The sequence below is a fragment of the Lissotriton vulgaris genome, chromosome 7 (genome assembly GCF_964263255.1).
Source record: "Lissotriton vulgaris chromosome 7, aLisVul1.2, whole genome shotgun sequence".
NCBI lineage: Eukaryota > Metazoa > Chordata > Amphibia > Caudata > Salamandridae > Lissotriton > Lissotriton vulgaris.
In genome coordinates this window covers 492,835,467-492,858,722 of record NC_141695.1, presented here as the reverse complement: position 1 = coordinate 492,858,722, position 23,256 = coordinate 492,835,467, and the positions used below count along the sequence as shown (strand labels likewise).

Here is a 23,256-nt window from a genome sequence, read left to right as displayed (position 1 = left end):
ACTGTACTCACTGTCACTCTGCACGCACTGTCACTCTGCACGCACTGTCACTCTGCACGCACTGTCACTCTGCACGCACTGTCACTCTGCACGCACTGTCACTCCGCACTCACTGTCACTCCGCACTCACTGTCACTCCGCACTCACTGTCACTCCGCACTCACTGTCACTCCGCACTCACTGTCACTCCGCACTCACTGTCACTCCGCACTCACTGTCACTCCGCACTCACTGTCACTCTGCACTCACTGTCACTCTGCACTCACTCTGCACTCACTGTCACTCTGCACGCACTCTGCACTCACTGTCACTCTGCACGCACTCTGCACTCACTGTCACTCTGCACGCACTCTGCACTCACTGTCACTCTGCACTCACAGAAGGGGACAAACGCAAACCAACAATCGCAAAAGTAGAAACTCTTCAGCAACACAAACCTCCCCAATACCCTCCTCAGGAAATAGAACGCTACTTAACATTTTGATGACCTGATCATTCTTACAGAGTGCAAGTATACTTTTCTCGCACCATTACACTGTGATTACTATTCAACTGAATGATACTACTTTTATCAACCTCACAAGGGGGAATGGTTGAATCGGCTATGCTGAGATTCATACCAGTGGCCTACGTGCATCTTCGGAAGGAGCGGGACTTCGATGTGCGGGATCTGGAGCGACTCCGACTGCGGGACCTCGACCGACGACGCCTCCTGGGACTGCGACTCCGGCGTCCATAACTTCCTCCACTGCCTCCATATCTTCGGGGTGGTGGTCCCCTGCGGCCAGTGCTTAATTTGTAAAATATGAAGTGCAGGTGCTCACATTTAAGGAGGCCACACCCACTTCCCTCGGCTCCACTCTCTTCTACTATTTGCTCCACCCACTTACTCTAGACACCCCACCCACATCCGCAACGGGCACTTCTGACTCTCAAGTACCAGAAAGCTAGCACATAGTGACAAAGGTTCATTTAGTGGACCCTGGACAGATGCAATATGGGAGCTTCCATGCAAGACGGTGGCTGAAGTGAAGCAACATGACAGTTACAAGTATTGGGTGCTCTACAGTCCCTATCACAAAGGAATGTAAGAGAGACAGTGTTGAAAAGGAGATGCCTTTTAACTTTCTAGGTGAGGATTACATGTTATCTCCACTTGAAAGGTCTATCTCTTTGTTTCACAGAATGTCAGCACTTCATGTAGATCTCCATTGAACAGCTCCAGTCAACCCTTTCCCTTAATTTGTGCACATTCTTTTTCATTACTGCTTTCTTCCTGTGTCACTGTTTTTCCATATTTCTCTTCCTCTTTCTTTTGCTTTTTATGTTTTTGTCTCTCTGCTTTGGGTGGAAGTCTGATTAATTAAAATCGGTAGTGATCCCCAAAAATAAGTGCTGGTGGGCCCCACCTGCAAAAGCCAGTTCAAATTAAGCACTGGAGAAAGCATATGTAATCTAGCTTTCCATCGCAGTCACAGGCACCAACTTCCCAACTAGGTTTAGGCTCCACACTCACCAGTACTTAAATACCCAGAATGTGTCAGCGTTCATAGGGTTAACACATATAAACTCATTAACCGCATCGCTGCGGCGGCTTTTCCCGCTGTGCGCGGCAAATTCGAAAATACCGCGTTACGTGACGAGCTGGCCTTGTCATCCGCGCAGGACAGGTAAGCGCGATGACGAGCCCAGCTCGTCAATAGCCTCGAAGGGGTTAACAGTCGGTTTTGGTTAGATAGAGAAGCATGTGAAAAGCCAAACATTGCCCTACAGTAGATATAGCAGTAATTGTAGGCACTAGAAAAAGCAGCTGCACTGTCTGAAATTAAAGACGAGAGTTCAGGAACTCACTATGGCTGCACTTCCAGGAATATTAGAAGTGGTGCACAAAGGCGCCAGAGCTAACTGCAGTCTAACTTAACAAACTGGCTGCACTTTTAGGTGCTGGAGCACTTCACAATCACAAGTGAATGGAACGCACCCAGATACTGCATATGGCAGTGTGTTAAAGATTGTTGAAATACATCCACTAATGTTAGATAACAAACAGCAAATTAATCTGCACTTATAGGCAGAACACACGAATGCACTCTCAAGTATTTTTATGACCTAATCACAAGCCTTGCTAATGGTTTTGTTCTTTTTACAGACTAACATAGATTATTCGTCCACATAACAACATCACAGATACACAGAGTATGCCATTCACGAAGGGAGCTATGACTTTTATACTTCACACGCAAACTGCAAACATTGAAATGGTACAGAGAAGGCTAGTGAAAACTCAGAGGCCCTGAATTGTAATATTTATCCAGCCATCCCATTATGGCAACAGACAGTTAGAGTCCCTGTGAGCACTGAGCTGAGGAAAGCAGCACAGAAAATTAACCCCTTTACAGGCCAGACGTAGTGAGGAACCAATCTTGTTTTTTGGGAGCCTTCTCCAGCAAGAAACTGCTGGTTACTCAGATCGAGAGCTGCCACAGCCTTACAAGACAAGGGTTAGGAATAAATACAAACTCTACTGAAGTGTGAGGGCAATTTTTAGCTCAGCATTTTTTCCTGAGACGAAAGAGTCTGCCTTGAGACACTACTAGTTCAAGAACCAACCATTCAAGCTCTTAAAGATTTAAGGAAACGTTAGCTACCAGGGATGGGATCGGAGAAGACAGTGCACAATCACAGCACATGTATGGAGTATGAGAGAGGCACCACCAGTGTAAGAAGAATGTAAAGCAGAGGGACAATAGAAGAAAGAGAATATTTCATAGATACTCATATTATGTTACTTTGGGGGACTGGTCCACAGTATGTAAAACTACAAAAAAAGAAATATACACAGCGAGAGAGGTAGCGAAAAGAGAGAGTCAGTGAATAAGAATGAGAGACGAAGGCGGGAGGAAACCAGTGGGGAATAGAGAGAAGAATAGAGAACTAGAGAGAGAAACATGCAGAGAATGGAGAGAGTCATAGAGTGAGGCACAGAGAGTGAGTGAGGGAGGGTAACTAAAGTACAAAAAATATATCTCCTGACCAGATCCCATATGTGGATTACTATTAACTTCTTGAAGTTATAAACCACTAAAATAGAAATTCTGCTTGCCACCAAGGAATCGCATAATTAAAATAAGGTAGAGTGGCCCCAGATCATGCGTCCTGTGCTAAATCTGTCATTAGAAAGTAAGGTTTCCAAAGTTTCAAGTTCCTGCTTACCCCATCTGCAAACACTTAAAATGCGGCTTTCCTGGCCTGACCCCAGGTGGTGATACATCCATGTGGAAACTTGTGATGCACCGCTGCAGAATCTCGGAACGCAATTAATTGTATTTTCATTTGTGAAGGTTTAACTGCAGCGATTTAGCCATTTCAAAGCAGTAAAGTGTTTAGGGGAGCGGGAGCCTGGAGGATACTTCAGGCCCAGGGCAGGGGCCGGGCTACATCAGCTAAGAATGGAAAATTGCAGGCAGAGGGGCCCAGAAGCAATGGAAGTTGATTAACCAATGATTTTACTTTCGCTACCAACCAATGGCATATTGGTAGCGAAAGTAAAATCATGCCCCCGCTGACCTCCTGTGTCATCGCAGGGTTGACTCCTTCTCTCCTCCTCAGTCCGTTAACATACTTCTGTTTGCTAATGAGGCGTCATGCAAGCATATAGGCAGAAGTGTAAAAAGTACAGGAAAGTAACCTGGGTTCTTAGAATCCTGTTTATATTCTGTCCCTTCTGCCTTAACTAACTACGGAGACATATAGCCCTGAAGCAGCTAACTGTTAGGGGAGCGGGAGCCGGGAGGAAACTAAAGGCGCCGGGCAGGGCCTTTAACTTAACTCCGGTCAGCTGGGGCCCTTCATCGTGATATATAATAAATATATCTGACTGTGTATGACCGCCGCTACTAGGGCAGGCAGAGGCAGTAGCGCAGCGGTGGGGGGCAGCAGAGTAGTGTCATTAAAACACCGGGGTCACAACATCACCACGCCAAAAAACAAATAAAAAAGCAGCGTTGGTTTGGCATTGGACATGCCTTCCGGTTATTACTCACTGTTACGTGGTAGGCCGGGGCACTGCCTTAATTCACTGAAATAGGCCTGGTATAGTGCTGCTACCGCTCTCGACGCAGATGAGTTAACTTGAATGCTGCTGATGACTCAGGCCGGGCGTGGCAATCTAGAACAAAATCTGCGCACGCTTCCTGGCTGCCGCATAGACCCTTCACCTGCCGGACCAAATCCAGCCCAGATTGCCTAATCAGTGTCCCGTCAAGCGGCAACACTGAACTAAGGGCCGCAAAAGCGGTAATGTCATCCGAATCTTCTTGGCTCAGGCTCTCACAGCCGCAGCAATACTCTTCAAATGGACTCGGGAGAGGAGAACAACACTCTGCGCCGTCAGTGAGGTACATTAAACCTACTAAATATAAAACATCAATATCATATGTGAGTCACGTGCAGCAGATGCGTGTAGACCCGGCCCTGAAAAGTAAGTGCCGGTGCTAAGCACCGGCACAAATTAAGCATGGTGTGAGTCTGGTGGCCTTCCATAACGAGCCATCTGCACCCGAAGTTCGCGCCCATCCAGTACGGCTCCGTCCATGCCGTCCATCGCATCCTCGGCATCACGTTTGTCATGGAATCTTAAAAGGAAGTCAGGCAGGCCGGGGGCGGTACTGCGGGACACCTCTGTGACGTCATTCCCGGGCCGCGCTCTGATTGGCTGCTGGCCCGGGACCTGACGTGCAACCAGGAAGAGGAGCCGGCAGCAGGAAGTGGCGTGAGCATTGCGGCCCCGGGGCTCCCGTGACCAGGAAGGAGCCCTGGATACTGTTTCCCTTAAAGTCCCGGTCCCGAGATGGGGGACCGGGTGAAGACCCGCGGGGCGAAGCGGGCGCACTGAGGAGGCGGGGCTCCCATGTGGAGAGAGAGCCCCGCCGAGCGCTACCACCGCCCGGCCACAGAGAAGCCTTCTGTCCAGCAGCGGGCCCCCGTGATGTGGGGAGAGCCTGCAGCTGCGGAGGAAGGGAAGGAGCCTGGAGACCCGGGAGCGCCCGCCAGACACCGGTGAGTGGAGCCGGGAGGAGAGGGGCTGGTGTGTGTGGAGGGGTCTCTGTGTATGCGTGTAGGTGACGGGGGTGTGTCTGTGTATGCGTGTGTATGTGCGCATGCGTGAGTGCTGTGTATGCGTGTGGCTGTGATGTGCGCATGCGTGAATGTTGGTGCGCGTGCACGCAGGTGAATCCAGCCAAGGATAAGCTCGTCACAGTTTCTTGTCCTTCATTCCCCCGTGTCAGACAGCTTTAAGTCTCCAGCCTGGACGCATCCTTCGGATGCGATTTCCAGGCGAGACCTAAAAAGTGTCCCTTTGTAACTCAAACATATCACTAATGGAAAAAAATCTGATACTGAAGAAAATGTACAACGTATGGAAATGTGTACACAAATGTGTGGGTCTCAGGGCTAGAGTCGGGGTACCATGCGGGTGGACGGTGTCCCCACTTATTTTACCTGGGGGACACCATCCCCGTTGCCAAACAGCTGGACTTAACTCTTTGGCCTCTCTGGGACGAGGAGCTCGGCACCTTTCGTGACGTCACTTCCTGTTGTGACGTCACTTCCGGTGACAGCGTCCCCCCACTTCTTTTTTTTACGACTTGTGCCCTGGTGGGTCTGAATGGATTCCTACATGCTGACACAATTTGGACAACGCAGTACTTCACAAAAATGGGAAACGATCTACTGGAGATAATGGATGGTCAAAGGCATCCACATGTTTTCTCATATTCTTCCTAATGAGGATCTCAACTTGTTTACAGAGCTGAGGGAGCAATTGCGCTTGGCGAAAGACATTTTGGAGATATCAACAACTGAAACACTGCATAACAAGATCCATAGGTTCACTGCAACTTAATTCAGAGCCATCAACAATCCATCAGTAGTTGGAGTTACAACAAAAGAAAAATTAACTGCGGGCCTACATGACAATAATATTGCGACACATTACACCATACCTTGAGAGAACATTCTGAAAGGTAAATGACAAGAGAAACTGCACAAGGAATACGTGGATAAACAATAGACACATTTACTGCAGTTGCACGATAAAGGTATTAGAGAAACACGAGTTCAACTCAGCTTTTTTCAAATATTTCAGGAAAGGCATTGGAAACCGTACAAACTGCAATGAGACAAAATGTCTGCTATCTCTAGTTACTGAAGATGTACCCACTCAAAAGCAGATATTATTCATTTTTTCTGGTACTGCCTGACATTACAGCCCTACTGGACTAAAATCTGGTCAATCCAAAAGGACAAGAGGTGCCTCTGGATCACACCATTGACATGGCTAATAGCTCTCCATGACTCAGCAGTGATACCAGACATGACCAATCATAGAAAATGATGGCACGAAGCTGCATTTGCCGTGGCCAACCTTTGTATCTTGCGCAAATACCTGCTATACCTATTCATATAGAATGGATGAGATTACTCAGAGAAATGGCTGTATGTGAGAAGCTAATTTACAAAATCAACTTCAGGTCTACAATGCTATTTGGGGACCATTCCTGGTGAAGTAAATGTTACTTGCTATGCCAGCCACACATGGAACAAATATTGACAGGCTTCTACATAAATTATGGTTGCAGTGACTTACCGCTCTCTTTTTTTGTCTGCATCAACAAACCTGATGTGTACTAATACTTTTATATTTCACTATGCCTGTTTCTTAGGTGATTCATGTGCCACTAATACTGTTATGATTATATTTTAACTTCATTTGAGATTGACAACAGAGACTCTTGCCATTATACAAAATGATGATGCAGATTAGGTGCTTCATTTGAGGAGTCAAGCTACTGTCTTGTTTATGATTGCCTAACGATGTTCACAAAGTTTCAATACAAAGATTTTAATCAAAAAAATAACAAAATCACTCTCAAAGGATCTCCACCAAACTAGATCTGATGTGGTATTCCTGAACTACACTCTTAAGACACACAATATTAGATGCTCCAAAAATCTTGCTTTTGCCTTGAAGTAAACATGGTACCACGGATCAATTTTTGCCCCTAGTCCTGATAGAATCCCTCTGCTTCCAATCAATTATGTCCTTGATGTACTCTATGTTTATAGTGTACAAAATTAATAGGACAATACCAAATCTAAACCATTAGCACATCCTATCTATCATAGGCTGGGAAACTGAAAACCTGATGACACTATAAATGGGGATTGGCACTAACAATACTATTCAAATGGTACCTATGGCATGCATTCGCTGACGGAACTGCTGATGCATGAATCACATACACTGCGGGATGTGCCCTACCTGATCTGACAAGTGGCAGGACTGTGGGAATGAAACGTCACCAGGGTCTTGAATAGGCTGCTCTTTGCTAGGGGCCTTGTGCTTTGGACGTTGGAGGAAGGAGGAGTGAGAGACACTTGGTGATCTTTACACAGGTGAGACGTTCCTTACATTCGTGGAAGCATGGGACACATTTATGATGGGAGGAGGACACTTTCTCTAGCACGCAAAATTGTAGAGCATGGCGTGGGAGATCTGGACAGACTTCCCACACATGCCCCGGCAGACCAACACCTTACAATCATTTTTGACGGCTGGGTCGACGAGACATATGGTGACGCATTTTTATAAAGCGCTCAAGGTGGATAAGGTCAGGGTTGAGCCTGCATCCCGACGAGAATGGGTGGTGAGTGGAGCTGGAAGTGCCTCTTTCAGATGCACGCTGGAAAGTGAAAAGGCAATACTACATTTAAATTCACGTATTTTAACTACGTGCATCGCACACATTTAACAACAATTACGCTCAGCCAAACGTATGGAGGCCGAAGTGCAGATTACCCTTGATATGGGGGCGAGGGGGCTTCCTTTAAGCACATGGCATGGGCATGTCGATAGGTGCAGGTGTTTTGAACAGCAGTGGTTGCGCAGCTACGAGCTCTGACGATCAAAGAGTCGTCAAGTGTGCCTGCTTTGTATTATCAAACAACCCAGAGGGGAAAAATGCACTGGAGGTTCCTGCAGCTTGCCTTGGTGTTGGCATAAAGGAGAGTAGCTATAGGATGGTTGAGCACAGGATCCCCATCAATCACATTATGGTCATTGAGTGGATGCGGCAGAAGAGAGTGCACATGAAGCTCGAATGCCGGGATGACCAGCTGCAAGAGGATCTGGAGATTTGGGCTTAACTGTTGGAGGGTTTACACAGGGAGATGGCAGGAAGCAGTGAGCAGGGCTTGCAAACGCAGAGTACAGACGACATTACACAAGAAAGAGGGTTGGACGACACCGAGAGGGAGCCACCCACACCAGGGTTGAGCAGACAGATGGGCAGTCAAGGGGGAATACGCACACCTTAGTCTGGAACTTGAGATTTAAGTTATCCATGTTTAGGTACTGCTCATTTATTACTGGTGGCACAGACTGTGGGGGATGCCTTTGTTGGGACTGAACAATAGAAAATGGGTCTGTAATGCCTTGATATATGCAATTAGGAAGTTTGTGTACCTCCACTTAATGTACCGCTGATTACGGTTGCTTTTCTATGCTTTTTGTTCTGCTGCCCTTGTATTCTTTTTTAATTGGTAGAGCTGTTAAGTGTAATATACAAAATAAATGCTTATTGTTGCCCTAATACCGACATATCCCATGTTTATAGAACTGTGTAACAGGAGAAAGGAAGAGACCATATTTATTACAACACTTTGGTCACAATGACATTATTTGCCCTTGCTAATATTCAGTCAACTGCATAAAAACAGCCAGCATCAAATATCACTTGACAGTGTCAGAGGTTGGAAATTGTACTTATACAACTTTTCGGCAAGTCCATAATTTTCCACAGTGCCATGGCCAAGAACTGAGGGGTGTAGGAGCCCACTGGAGTCCAAATATAGTTCTGCTTTTCACTACAAAAACATGGGATGAAGGGTCAATTTCCCTAACCTGCATCAGGTCCCATGGCAGCTTTGCTATGCCACTGGTTGTTGGTGGGAGGCTTGAATTATGTTTTTGCAGGTTGCCTGGTCGGCAGACACAAGAAGAGTGCCACATCATGGGAAAGGTAGAGAACATGGCTTAAAAGAAGGTGATCAAAGGACACAGTACCTAAGTCAGGCTTCTCCAACGAGTAGCTCATGAGCTCCTGTCTGCTCTCGAACTACCTGTGAGTAGCTCTTCTGGGTGCAGCCCAGTCTACTAAATTAGAAGCTTTTGCTTGGTTGAAATAATATGTATACCAAAATTGAGAGAGTGCATTTGAGAAAAAGTGTGTGTTTTATCAGAACTTATATTTAAGGTTTGATGAAACGTAGCTAAATTTCCAAAATATATTTAAATGTGATATATGAATGATAAATCATGTGGCCAGCCGAGCGACCCAGTTCTTAGCTTGGGAGCTCCGGATACTTGTTCCAGTCGACCCCAACTAAGACTCTTTCCCTGTTCCTCTTTTGAGGAATTCTGCAGCTTGGCACATACGGTGCCCTCGGGCTCTCCGCTCGACCCACTGCCTCCCAAATTCTGGAAGGTTTTCCACGCGGAACTTTTTCAGCCTTTTTATTCCATCTGTCTCCAGTCTTTGGAGCTGGCATCTGTTCCCGAGTGCTGGAAGCTAGCAGTAGTGTCACCTCTGCTCAAGAAACCAACGTTGGACCCTGCCTGTCTTTCCAACTATAGGCCAATCTCCTTGCTCCCTTTTCCTAGTAAGATCATGGAAAAATGGGTGACCCGCTCACTTTCAGGCTTCCTGGAGGATATCGGATGGTTCGATGAGGCACAGTTTGGCTTCCGTCCTGGGCACGGGACGGAGACCGCACTGGTAACCGTACTGGACAATCTTCGTTCGCGTGTCGACAGTGGTCTGGCAGCCTTTTTAGTGCTGCTCGACATGTCGGCCGCGTTCGATGCGGTTTGCCATCGGACTCTTATCAGGAGACTAGAGGAGTGTGGGGTCACAGAGGGAGCAAGAGACTGGCTGATATCCTATCTTGGCAGCCGGCAACAGTTGGTCTCGCTCCCTCCATTCCGTTCTGAGCCACGGAGAGTAGGGCAGGGGGTCCCACAGGGCTCGGCCATCAGCCCTATACTTTTTAATCTGTACCTCCGCCCCCTGGTCCAGCTCATAAAATCTTTTTGGTGTCTCGGCTTTTAATTATGCCGACGACACCCAGCTGGTCTTTTCTCTGGAAGGAAACAATGCGGTTCCGCTGGAGACATTTCATCGCTGTATGGCAGCCACAGCGGACTGGCTACGGGTCAACTCCTTACAGTTTAACAGCACGAAGACGGAGGTGCTCTATTGCTCCATAGACCGGATCCCGCGGGTACTTCCAGAGAACTTTTGGCCTGCCACCTTTCCCGAGCCAGTGTCGGCTGCGGAATCAGCTCGTAACTTGGGGGTGATCTTCGGCCCAAATTTACAGCTTGACATGCACGTCAATAAAACCATTTCTACGTGCATGATGCTGCTACGCATGTTGCGTAAAGTTCCCTTCTCCCCGCCCAGGCAAGGCCGGAAGTAGTTCGCGGTACCATACTAAGTCGTTTAGACTATTGTAATGCGCTACTTCTGGAGGCCCCAAAAAACCTGTTGGGGAAGTTACAACGGGTGCAGAATATGGCCGCCAAGTTGGCTCTTTCCCGCCCTAGATGTAGCTATTCTACTCTAGCTTTAAGAGATCTACATTGGCTCCCGGTACACCTGCGGGTATTGTATAAAGCTGCGTGCCTGGTGTTTAAGGCAGTACATCAACAGGGTCCAGTACCCTTGCAGAATATGTTTGCCTGGTACTCTGCCTCGCGGCCCCTCCGCTCTTCTTCGGCACATCTGCTTGTAGTCCCGAGGTTTCAGAGAGTTAGGATGGGTGGCCGCTCATTTAGTGTTGAAGCGGCCAAACTCTGGAACTCCCTGCCACTCTCCTTGAAAAGCCACAGGGACTACTTTCCGTTCAGGAAAGCGTTAAAAACGTATCTCTTTCCCAGAAATGTTTGAGCAGTGAAAAGTGTGACCGCCCGAAGTTCAAGCGCCAGGATGCCCTTTGGGTGACAGGACTGCGCTCTACAAGTACACCTACATACATACATACATACATACATACTGTTAGAACTGGCTATTTCTGGTAGGCTAAGGCTGACGCCAAAGCCAGGCAGAAACCACCATTCTAGTCAGGGCAAGTAAGTCGCACGCCAAGATAACCCCTGCTCACCCCCTTGGTAGCTTGGCACAAGCAGTAAGGCTAAACTCAGAGGCAATGTGTAAAGCATTTGCGCCAGCGCACAACAGCAACAACATACTAGGCACACCACAAAAGAGACTCCACACAAGGTTATTATAAAAATAACTTTTGTATTGTAAAAACACATCAGATAAAATCACACATATACATTGTGCCAACTGGCACGGGCAATATTCACATGGGATTATTCACAAGACAGGGCCACATGGGCCACTGTCATATTCAGATATAGCACTTCTAGATAAAATGTAGAATATAAAATAATAATCAAAGATAACAACCAGAAACCACTGGTAACAGGAACCAGGACCTTACTAGGACCACCTGTACTAAAAAAGAAGAACCACCTAAGTATCACACAGCATTTAGGGGTCTAAGAAAGAATACATTACTCATGATGCAATAAACCTACATTCAGAGGAGTAGAAAAGACAACCACCTAAGTATCACACAGCGTTTAGGGGTCTAAGAAAGAACACATTACTCATGATGCACCAACCTACATTCAGAGGAGTAATAAGGGAAAGAAAAGACACATGATGCAATAACACATTCAGAGGTGCATAATAAATCAATAGCGCAAAAACTCACATTAGCAATAACTATTAAAAAGCATAGAAATCACATTGCCCCAACACTACATAAGCCACTACCTGTGGCAGTCCCTAGGCCAACTGGCCTTGTGGGGCAAAGATGCCCTGAGTCCAAAGTCAGGGTGCGCTGCCATGCAGCGCCAGTTTCAAAATACAAAAAGCCTAAACGTGGCAGCTGCCCACAAAGTGCTGGGCAGCTGTGGCAGGGCTCTCACTGGCCCTTAGGCGCAAACTGCGCCACGCTGTTGGAGCCACACAGGCTCTGGGACAAGACAGGCCCATCGTTGGAGCCACAGAGGCTCTAAAAACACTGGTCAAACGTTGGAGCCACATAGGCTCTAAAAACAACTGTGCCCCTTTAGCCTCGGGCTCTACACAAAGAAATGCCCCCTCAGAGCCTTCTCAAGGCTCTGCAACGGTGGGGCGACCCTCTGCTAATCGGGGCCGCCCTGACTCTGCGCCGTGCAACAAAATTAGAAGGCCCCCCAGAGCCTCTCTGGGCTCACACACGTTGGGGCGACCCACTGCCAACTGGGGCCGCCCTTGAAGCCCTCACCGCTTCGCACTGGCACTAGGCGCGAGCTCGCGCCACTGGGGGAGGGGCGGACACCGACAATGTGTCCCGGCGCCCCTCCCTTCTCCTCTGCCTCACTCTGCCCGGCCCCAGCCCAGACTCACCGGGACTCAGGGGCGGGCTCCTCCGGGCGGCGGCTCTTCTTCGCTCGCGGTGGGGGCAGGCACCGACAATGTGCCTCGCGCCCCCGCCGCAAGTCTCCGCCTGCCGCTCCTCTCCTCACTCGGGGCTCCCTCTGCACATGGGAGCCCCAGAAGCCGGCCACACTCCTCCTCTCTTCCCGGGCTGCGGGGGCGGGCACTTCCGGCCGGCCGCGCTCGGATTGGCCGGCCGGCCAGTCACTTCCGGGTCGCCGCGGGCAGCGCGGCGGCCCTCGCTAGGCAGGCAGGCGGGGGCTGAGTTTCCCGAGGAGTGGGCTACCTCGAGGAAAATAAAAATATCGCAGCAAGGTCCCTGGCAGGGTAGGCACCTGCCAGAAGGCAAACTAATCAAAAATAAGCGAGGTGGGCACTCGCAGAAATATAATAAAACTACGAACATCGCAGGGTAGGCACCTGCCAAGTCTCACGCATCGGGCGTGAGGCGCCAAAAATGCTCGTAATATCGCAATGGGCGCTCTCAAGGCGCTAGGGGCATAGACAAGCCCACAGGAACGACCCCTGCATCAAGAAGGGTCCCAGCATCACAGGTTAAGGTCTCCAGGGAAGAACAAAGTCCAGCAAAAGTCCTCAAAGATGCAGCCAGGCAGGGGGACAGCCAGGAAGAGTCCCCCAGCAGTCCATCAAATGTCCAGGAGCTGGGCAGGGCCCAGGGATTCCCCTGAGCCCCAGCAGCAGCATGCCCCTGGCAGATTCAAGTTAGAAACAAGAACATTTTGGAAGGGGACACAGCCCCTTCTTATACACAGAAAAGTCTTTGAAGTCCTTTGAAGTCCTTTGAAGTAGGCAGTGTGAGAACCAGCCAGAACTGGTTACAGGGAAGTCCCTTCAGTATCAGGGACAGAGGAGACAGTCGGACAGCGGGAGGTGGAGCCAGCTTTGTAGTTAGGCAGGCACAGCCCTTCACTATCAGGTGCCATCTCCTCCCACTTCCCTGGCAGCAGATGCTGCCTTTCATCCATGGGCTGACTTCAGACAACCTCCTGGGCTCTCTAGCCCCTGTCATCCTCAAACCAGACAGTCAATCCACAAGCAGGCCCAGGCACTCTGGGCCAGGCTCACCAGCCAATCACACGCCAGCACCAACTTACACAAATATGCCAACTTCCAAAAGTAGTACTTCTAGACTAGACACAGTCATGCCGCATATATCATTTTGCAGCATTCATTCTCACGAGTTCATACATACCAAACTCGCCCCTGCACTCCTCACACATCAGGAACTACCATGGGCATACATATTCCCCATTCATTCCTATGGGACTCACTCACCACACATACAGAGAGCTCAAGCACTTTACACTGTACCACAGTGAAAAAGTGCGCAGAGGCCTAAAATCACCAACACCAGGTTCCATAAACAGGCTAGGAAAAAGCAAAAAGTCTAGGGGTGAACCTGCCCAACGGGCCGGGTCCAACACATACATACATACATACATACATCTTGAAGACATATACCTAATAGTATTACGTTGATGACTGGTGCACTGCAGCTATAGGTTTTAGATAATACCCTGGTAGAGGCATTCCAAATAGACAAAGCATTTTTACATTACTACTGGCAACTCTGCCTGATGCACTGAGGTGATCACTGATGGTATTCTTGCATATGGGGCCACTAATGTAATGGAGTCTGAAGTGGTCACTATTCCAACACTAATAATATTAGTAGCTCAGGTGATTTTCATTGAACATAAGTAGCTCTGAATACAGAAAAGGTTAAAGACCATTGACCAAAGTGATGAAGGCGCAGTACAAAGAAGTGTGGATATGTCATACACAGTGGAAAGAAAATTCTAGTACTGTACAAAACGTACGGACACTGCATACCTGCAGCAGTGAGATAGATCACTGCCGCTCGTCACTCCGCACACAGAGTGATAAGGAGGCATTCTGTATGACTAGGACAATACCTCAAGGGTGAAGGTTATACTTGGTTATCAACCTGAATGGATGCTAATTGATGCATAAGTAGTTCCTAATCGCTCTACGTCTAACTGAAAAATATTAGGAAAAGAACTGCACTGCTAGCATACGAGTCCAGGTACTATTGATTAATGAATTTTTGAGTTTTCATTTGTGAAGGTCAAACTCAATATCACAATATCTCACGTTAACGTTGGTGTTCTCTATCTCTGTATTGTTGCTATTCTTTTACACTCCACTCTTTAAAACTTAATACCGAAATGTTTGTTTTACTTTTCGTAAACAGAGGAACGATAAACCAGTTTACTTGAGAAAGGAGCTATTGGCGTTGCGGCACAATTATACAAAACACATAAAAAGATTCTGCAGTATGAAAAAGTCCTAGTCGTAAATAGTTCCCATGCATACATACGCTCGCACACTCACAACTTGCTGACCAACAGTTCTTACACTCTCAGTAGATACCCATGATACAGCACATAAAGAGAAGTACTAAACTAACTCCAGCCTGAGAATGGGAGAGGAACGGGAGGTCCAAGCCTTAATACCAAAAGAGGTGTAAAGAGATGAACCTTCCTTGTTATATACACAACAAGCAGCAACTACAGACAAGGGAGAACAGGATTCATAGCGCGACCTGTCAATACTGTCATACAAATACATCGCAATCAAGCATTTATTTACAAATCCTGCAATGCAGCTAGAGGACGTTTACAAACGGCGATTTCACATACATACAGGTAAGCCAGTCGTTTACCATATTTACCCTGCTAGTACAGCCCTGCATAATAGCAACAACCTTATGTTGTAAAGACACACTTCACCTTGGGTGTACACAGAGATGATCTCTAGCCCTTGCATATGCACAGTATACCAACAGTGGTGAAGGCTCCCTCACTGTCCGTTCTTGCAGTGCGAGGAGCAGATGTCCGTCCGGCCTTGTACTTTGAACACAGAGGTGATAACATAAAAACGAGTGCCACAGATCGGCATACACAGAGGGTAGTTTATACTACGTAAGAATAACCCCAGCCTTGTCTATATACAAACATCGAGATGAGCTATGCCGCCGCACGTTCACAGACATAGAGAGTAATAAAGCTCACTGACCGTCCTTACCCTGCATACTGCTCACGGCCGGGTGCTGCGCCGGTGGCCCCGGGAGGCCTGAGCCGAGCCCACCAGGATTGGGCGCCGCCATGGAGGGCTCCTGAAGGCCGCAGTGCCGCAGCGCACCGGGCCAGGGCTCAGTGAACGGCCGCAGCGCGCGACATGGCTCTCCGGCGCAGGGACGTGTCATTACGCGGGGGGAGTGGAGGCGGGGTAAGGAGCGTTCAGTGAAGGCAGTATATGCAGCGATGGGGGTATTCTGAGCGAATCTCTGCTTCCTCAACCTGTATCACAAACAACTACCGCCCCTTTAAAGGTATGCTGAACGTAAAGATTCTTAGTAGAAGGCAGTTGGAACTCCGCGGAGACAACATACGTTTTAGAACGAAAAGATTTCCTTCGGGGAAAAGGACGCACCGCCCCCGTTATATACTAAACACTTGGTTTGTTCCAACTGCCCTCTTTAGAAGGAGGGGGAGGGGCAACAGTACCAGTCGACTAAACAGTTGAGGGGTTGATGGGGAGTTTGGAGGTCTGATGTTCGTCGCGGAAACTTCGTGAGGTAGGGTGTCAGTGTCTTTTGAGAGGTGATAGACTGGCCTACTATTTCAGTGTGCGCTTTGCTTTGAAGGAAGAAGGGTTAGGGTGTACGCGAACTTTGAGAACGTTCAGTGTATTTCTTCTATTGTGAGGAGGCAGCCGCCTCTGAGCTCCAAAACACCAGGATTACCCGGGTATCTTTGGCTCATGCGTCGGTTCCGGGTGTTGGTGGATTCAGAGGGAGCAGGAGAGCTCGCCCTGACTGGACTCCGACCATTTGAGAAGTTAAAGTTGGCTCCGATTTCCGAGGACATAGAGTAGCTCCGATTGTTGACCCCGTTGCAAGGGACTACACCGTACCATGTCAGTAAGAACAGAGGGGCGTAGGATTTTGAAAGCTTCAACTAAGCCTCTTGGCTGTTTTATAGCATGGGGGCTCCCAGTGTCCATGAACACTGACGAGTAATTCTATGTTGTTCTAGGCCACGTGGGTGTAGGAGAGCCTGAAAATCGGAACAGGGATTAGTGTTGTTGGTACGAACGTAGTTGAAAATGCAAATGTGTGTGTGTGTGTGTGTGTGGGTGTTTTGTATTTATATAGCGCCTTCTACCCAGAGGTCTCGTAGCGCTGTGTTAATACCACTGTGGAACCCTTCCTGGCTTTCCTGTGAGAAGTCCACTCCTGGGCACCCCCAAGGTGAAGCCAGGCATCCAAGCGCTGCTGGGGCCGTTGTGGAGATTAAGCAAGCTATTGCCCAGTGTCACAGATTGGGTCCCATGATTAGACTAGGCACGAGGTGAGAATTATCAGGTCCGGGGAGATTGAGTCCAAGAGCCGCTGAGGCGGGATTATTCCCTGGTCCCGGGCCAGACGTTGCTTCAGGGTCTGCCGCTCTAACCATTGAGTCACTCTTCTCCACTAATGACCTCACTACGGCCGCCTACGTGTTTGTTAAAACCTTTATAAACGAGAACTCGTAAGGTTTAAATATAAAATAGTAATAGCTTGCAAAATCGCTTCCTAGTACCAAATAGCTTCTGCTGGGTTTAGCTGAAATTCTAAAGAATGGCAAAAGCCTTAGTAGAGGAATATCACTCTGGCGATACTATAAAAGTCCAAATATGCTTCGTACCAAAACTCATGAGAGACCATTGCTTGAGCATCTGAGTGAGAAGACACTTTGAAGGCATCTCTGTAGCGGGTTACCTAATTGGTGGTTTGTTTTACTGTGTTCCTATGTAGTACATGTTATTAGAATACTATGTATGTGATAGAATGTGTTGCTTTGAATGTGCAACGTGGAGCCTTCTCCGGTTCGATGGGCTGAGACAGTTGCTGATCGGACTTCGAGCTGAGGAGGCGCTCGTTGTCGTGAGTGAAGTTGAATAAACTCTTGCTTTTTAACTGACTGAAGTCTTGAGTAATGACTAAGTGAATCATTACATCTGGCAACGATTGTGAATTCTATCGCTTCACCCACCGACCCACGCAGCGGTTTAAAACATTTCTGCAGTGATAAGACTAGATCGCGGAGTGCACACCGGAAACGGAATTTGTGCACCTGGGACTAATTTTGAGACACTGCCTTCTTTGCTACTTCGCCTGGATCCTGCAACTCGCTGTTTCGTTTTCAGAGGTTAAGGAGTTACGGTAGGACTATACTTGGCGAATGACTGGCGAGCGTATGTCTAGAAACTCATTTCTGTTATCAAAAAAAGATTTGCTTGACAAGCTGACTTTACGTGTGACTGTATTCATGTGCCCTAAGTCTTTGTAACTTGAGACTTTTGTTTGGACTGATTTACCTGGCTTGTTGCGGCTCGTGTTGCAACCGCAACGGTTTGTTTGTTTCCACGATAAAGGCCACGCTTTGATAAATTTTATCTTGATTAACACGCGTTCACGAGCAGAACAGCGGAGGCTACGTCGTTTTCATGACCACGTTTAGTACCTTAATTCTTCTAGAGCACGCGCGTAGAACAATGAAAGCTTTGGGACAGCGATTTTTTTTTTTATTTTATATATACATATACTGTATTTTAAAAGGGGCCAGCTGTACTCCATCGACATAGGAGGAGCCAAGAAGGTTAAAATCAAGGTGTTTCCCTTTTTTCAAGTTGGTAATGGCATCTGAGGAAGACTTTTGTCAAAATGCATTATGCCACAATCTTCAACAACAAACGAGCCTTCTGCCTTGATCCCCGTTGTGTCCTTTGTGGTGTCTCGAAAGGAGTTGCCGTTGTGGAGTATGTATATGTGTGTGTGTATATATATATATATATATCACAGCTCCAAAATCCACGGACAATGTATCCAAAGGAAAGTAAAGTAGCACACGCAGGGGGTAATTCCATAGCAAGTTTATTAACAGGGAACTAAGCAGCAACGACGCGTTTCGCCATAGGGCTTTGTCAAATTGTGCAAAGAGGATCGAAACTCGTCTCTTTAAAAAGACGTCATGAGGTATAATTACAAGCAAGAAAGGACTGCAGTATAATAATCATGAATGGCTGCCATATTTGAACGGTGTACATATACGAGCACATACAATAAAACACATTCATAATGAAAACTGTGAATCAAAAGTTACATAATATTGCTCGAGTAAAACAGCAAAACTGCCCAGTTTATAATTCATGAGTAATACTGCCTAAGATAGGCAATGATTCATTACTGCAACCCTTATGAAATATAGCCCACGATGGGCACTCGTACAGACATATCCAAAGGTGAGAAACAAGTATAACGTGACACTGAAAATACGTGCCATATCTACATATGCAGAGTACAAGATAAAACACTCGAAAAAATTAATTAAAGCACAGATGCTATAAAATTACTGTGTCAAAATTGTCACCCTACATGGATATCGAGATTGAAAGATCACGCCCTGGATGGGCAAGGATAATTGTCTGAAAGTCCAATACCAAATGACATCTCAACATTATCAATATATACACCAAGACGAATGTTCAAAAACATGGTATCATAATAGTCCAGAATGTTAAAAGCTAGGAAAGAAACAGTGAATGCAAATCAGACAGGTTATAAATACATGACGACTGTACAATTCTAATTTACCCCAGGTGTACAGAAAGCTCTTCATGCATATTAAGTCCATTAGGACTTTTGCTCTGTAAATCGATAATATATCTTGATTCCAACCGTCTAAGTTTGAGAAGACTATCACCTCCTCTGATATTGGCCGGGACACTATCGAGACAAATGTAAGATAACAGATCCCTGTTACTATTATGCATCCTCTCGAAGTGCCTGGCTACAGGTTTCATTCACAGTTTTCATTATGAATGTGTTTTATTGTATGTGCTCGTATATGTACACCGTTCAAATATGGCGGCCATTCATGATTATTATACTGCAGTCCTTTCTTGCTTGTAATTATACCTCATGACGTCTTTTTAAAGAGACGAGTTTCAATCCTCTTTGCACAATTTGACAAAGCCCTATGGCGAAACGCGTCGTTGCTGCTTAGTTCCCTGTTACTAAACTTGCTATGGAACTACTCCCTGTGTGTGCTACTTTCCTTTGGATACATTGTCCGTGGATTTTGGAGCTGTGATTTTGTAACAGGTACACCCCCGTTCTGTGTGCACCCGCTCATGAGTGCAACTGGCTGGTGTTTTGTAGCTATGGATATATATATATTCACTGACAAAACCATAGGTTTCACACCAGTTATAGTTAGCTGGAAATTTTACTGACATAAAACCATTGAAATTCCCACGTTATAGTTAGTTGGACTCACTATAACTTGCGCGCCTGCAATGCACTGCTGATGACGTCACATATTACATCACTCATGACATGGTCAGTGACATCACTCATGACATCACTCATGACACCATCCTTGTGACAGAGTGACAGACCTAATTTCAGTGTAATGGAACGCTTGAAACACATATTCAAAAATAGAAACAAACATTTTCAAAAAAATGGAGATACCAGAAACAACAACTAATTCAGTAATTCCACCATCTATATACACATCCACTCATTCACCAACAATTCTATATAGTCACTCATATATATACTCACTCATCATATGTAGTGATACACCTATACATCCTGTTACACATCAGCAGTCATCCAAAAGTTACTCACACACATACTCACACATGCAAATAAACTATTGAACATCCATTTATTTGCATATACATTTATACACACACTACCACCTTACGTCTAAGGAAACTTACACATACTTACTCTCTTAAACAATCACTTATAGAAACACATACTTATTTAAACAGGAACTCCTACAATCTCTCACTATATATACTATACTCACTTATATACATCAATACTCACATATACTAGATTAAAACATGTCGTTACTAATAAAGACACTAGTGAGACAGTCATTCACTCACTAACACACACATATACACACTCATCCACCCATACAGTCCTGCACATATGCTGTCTTCAAAACACATACAAACAGTGAGTCAGTCACCAACCCCTGCAGCCACTTATGCACAAAGAGAAACACTGATACAAACATTTAAATATTTAAACAATACTCGCTAATATATGTATTCACTAAGATGCACTTAATAAGCCAGTTAACCAACCAATTTTTTTTAAAAAAACATCCATTTACACACTTAATTAAACATTTATTCTTCCATCGACCTTTACAAATACATATATAAAACAAATTTATTTTTCAGAAAGACACATTCACTGGATGGTGTCATGAGTGATGTCATGAGTGATGTCACTGACCATGTCATGAGTGATGTAATATGTGACGTCATCAGCAGTGCATTGCAGGCGCGCAAGTTATAGTGAGTCCAACTAACTATAACGTGGGAATTTCAATGGTTTTATGTCAGTAAAATTTCCAGCTAACTATAACTGGTGTGAAACCTATGGTTTTGTCAGTGAATTTAATAGGTTTTTTAAATGCTAATTCCTAACTATAACTGGTGTGAAACCTATGGTTTTTTTCAGTGAATTTCAAAGGGTTTTTAAATGCTAATTCCTAACTATAACTGGTGTGAAACCTATGCTTTTTTCAGTGAATTTCAAAGGTTTTTTTAATGCTAATTCCTAACTATATAAGACCTGAAAGCCCACCAGGAATCTCCAGTATGCGCCAGGGGACTGCATTGCAGAGAGGTGTAATGAACCACAACCATTTTTACACCTCTCTGCAACGCAGCCCCCGTGCATGTTTGAAGAGGGGGAACTAATTCCCCTTGCATACTGGGGGCCAATTAGCCCACCTGGAACCTCCAGTATGCGCCAGGGGCTGCATTGCAGAGGTGTAATGAGACTATGCCCCTTGTTACACCTCTCTGCAACGCAGCCCACTGCCGCGAACTAATTCCCCTTGCATACTGGGGGTCCCTGGGGTCAACTAGTCCGCCAGGAGCCTCCAGTATGCGCGAGGGAGCTGCATTGCAGAGAAGTGTAATGAGGCCACACCCTTGTTACACCTCTCTGCAATGCAGGCCACTGGCGCGTTTGCAGAGGGGGGACTAATTCCCCTTGCATACTGGGGGTCCCTGGATCATATCTGCTTAAACACCGATATTCCGAACGATTGCAAATGACTTTTCTTGAGAAGCATTTGGATTTGGATTATCATGTCCTATACTTTGGAATTTTTGAAAGACTGACTTTGAGGATGCTTTAAATTACTCAAGTCTGCCCGAATTGTGTAAAATTGATACCTAGTCACTTTGAATAAGAATATACTTATGTCTCGTCTAACATTTGGAAGAAATATCTAGTTATATGACAACAGGATACCGACATAACTTGAAGGAAATAAGAACGCCCTGAAGAAGTTCTGTTGTACAGAACGAAACGTTTCGGCTGGCTGTGGTACATAAACTTAAGGAAAATAAAAGCATTTGAATATACACCAAGATTCAGCGCTTCAATAAGGACTCTAAGTGATATGATTTGATTAAATTCATTGTGAAAGTGGTGCTGTGCTAAACTTTGGAATATTCTCCACTACTCTCTACTACTTACTCTCTCCTACTCCACTACTCTCAAATACTCACTCTCTACTACTCATTCTCTACTACTCACTCCCTACTACTCGCTACTCACTACTCTCTACTACTCTCTCTCTACTACTCTCTCTCTACTACTCTCTCTCTACTACTCTCTCTCTACTACTCTCTCTCTACTACTCTCTCTCTACTACTCTCTCTCTACTACTCACTCTTTACTACTCACTACTACTCTCTACTACTCACTCTCTACTACTCACTCTCTACTACTCTCCCTCTACTACTCTCCCTCTACTACTCTCCCTCTACTACTCTCCCTCTACTACTCTCCCTCTACTACTCTCCCTCTACTACTCTCCCTCTACTACTCTCCCTCTACTACTCTCCCTCTACTACTCTCCCTCTACTACTCTCCCTCTACTACTCTCCCTCTACTACTCACTCTCTACTATTCACTCTCTACTACTCACTCTACTACTCACTCTACTACTTACTCTCTACTACTCTCTACTACTCACTCTCTACTACTCTCTACTACTCTCTACTACTCACTCTACTACTCACTCTACTACTCACTCTACTATTCACTCTACTATTCACTCTACTACTCACTCTCTGCTACTCTCTCTACTGCTCTCTGCTACTCACTCTCTACTCTCTACTCCTCACTCTCTACTCTCTACCTCTCTACCTCTCTCTTCTTCTCTCTCTACTAATCTCTACCTCTCTACCGCTACCTCTCTACCTCTCTCTACACGCACACATATATGCATATATATATATATATATATGCATTTATATATATATATATATATATATATATATATATATATGTATATATATATATATATGTATATATGTATATATATGTATATATATGTATATATGTGTATGTATAAAAAAAAACAACAAAACATTTTTTTTTTTTAAACAGCTACTTTTAAAACTGTCATTCTTTTTCCGGTACGCTACCCCCCCCCCCCCCCCCCCCCCCGCGATAATAAAAAAAAATGTGGCCTACATCAAACCTAGGGGGTCAAGGGGGGGGGTCTACTCTGCCCCCTTATGGTCATTTCCCTCTTTGTTTTGGCCACCTCTCGTGTCT

At 46.0% G+C, this 23,256-nt stretch overlaps 1 protein-coding gene and 1 long non-coding RNA gene across 12 annotated transcripts in view; one reads left to right on the top strand and one right to left on the bottom strand.

Annotated features, from left to right (window-relative positions):
- Positions 1-15,897, bottom strand: part of MAP2K4 (mitogen-activated protein kinase kinase 4) — a 767,786-nt gene extending 751,889 nt beyond the window's left edge. For 5 of the 11 annotated variants that reach the window (XM_086930571.1, XM_086930575.1, XM_086930578.1 and 2 more), the window contains exon 1: positions 15,618-15,824. In XM_086930571.1, the coding sequence (XP_086786697.1) occupies positions 15,618-15,807 (190 nt within the window). In that variant the 5' untranslated portion in view covers positions 15,808-15,824. Of the gene's footprint in view, positions 1-15,617 lie in introns of all 11 variants that reach the window. The other 6 variants (XM_086930572.1, XM_086930574.1, XM_086930581.1 and 3 more) reach the window with 4 other exon arrangements.
- Positions 15,898-16,121: 224 nt separating this feature from the next.
- LOC147701944 (uncharacterized) overlaps positions 16,122-23,256 on the top strand; it is a 237,667-nt gene continuing 230,532 nt past the window's right edge. The window contains exon 1 of the long non-coding RNA XR_015297487.1: positions 16,122-16,179. This is a non-coding gene — a long non-coding RNA (uncharacterized LOC147701944). The remainder of the gene's footprint in view (positions 16,180-23,256) is intronic.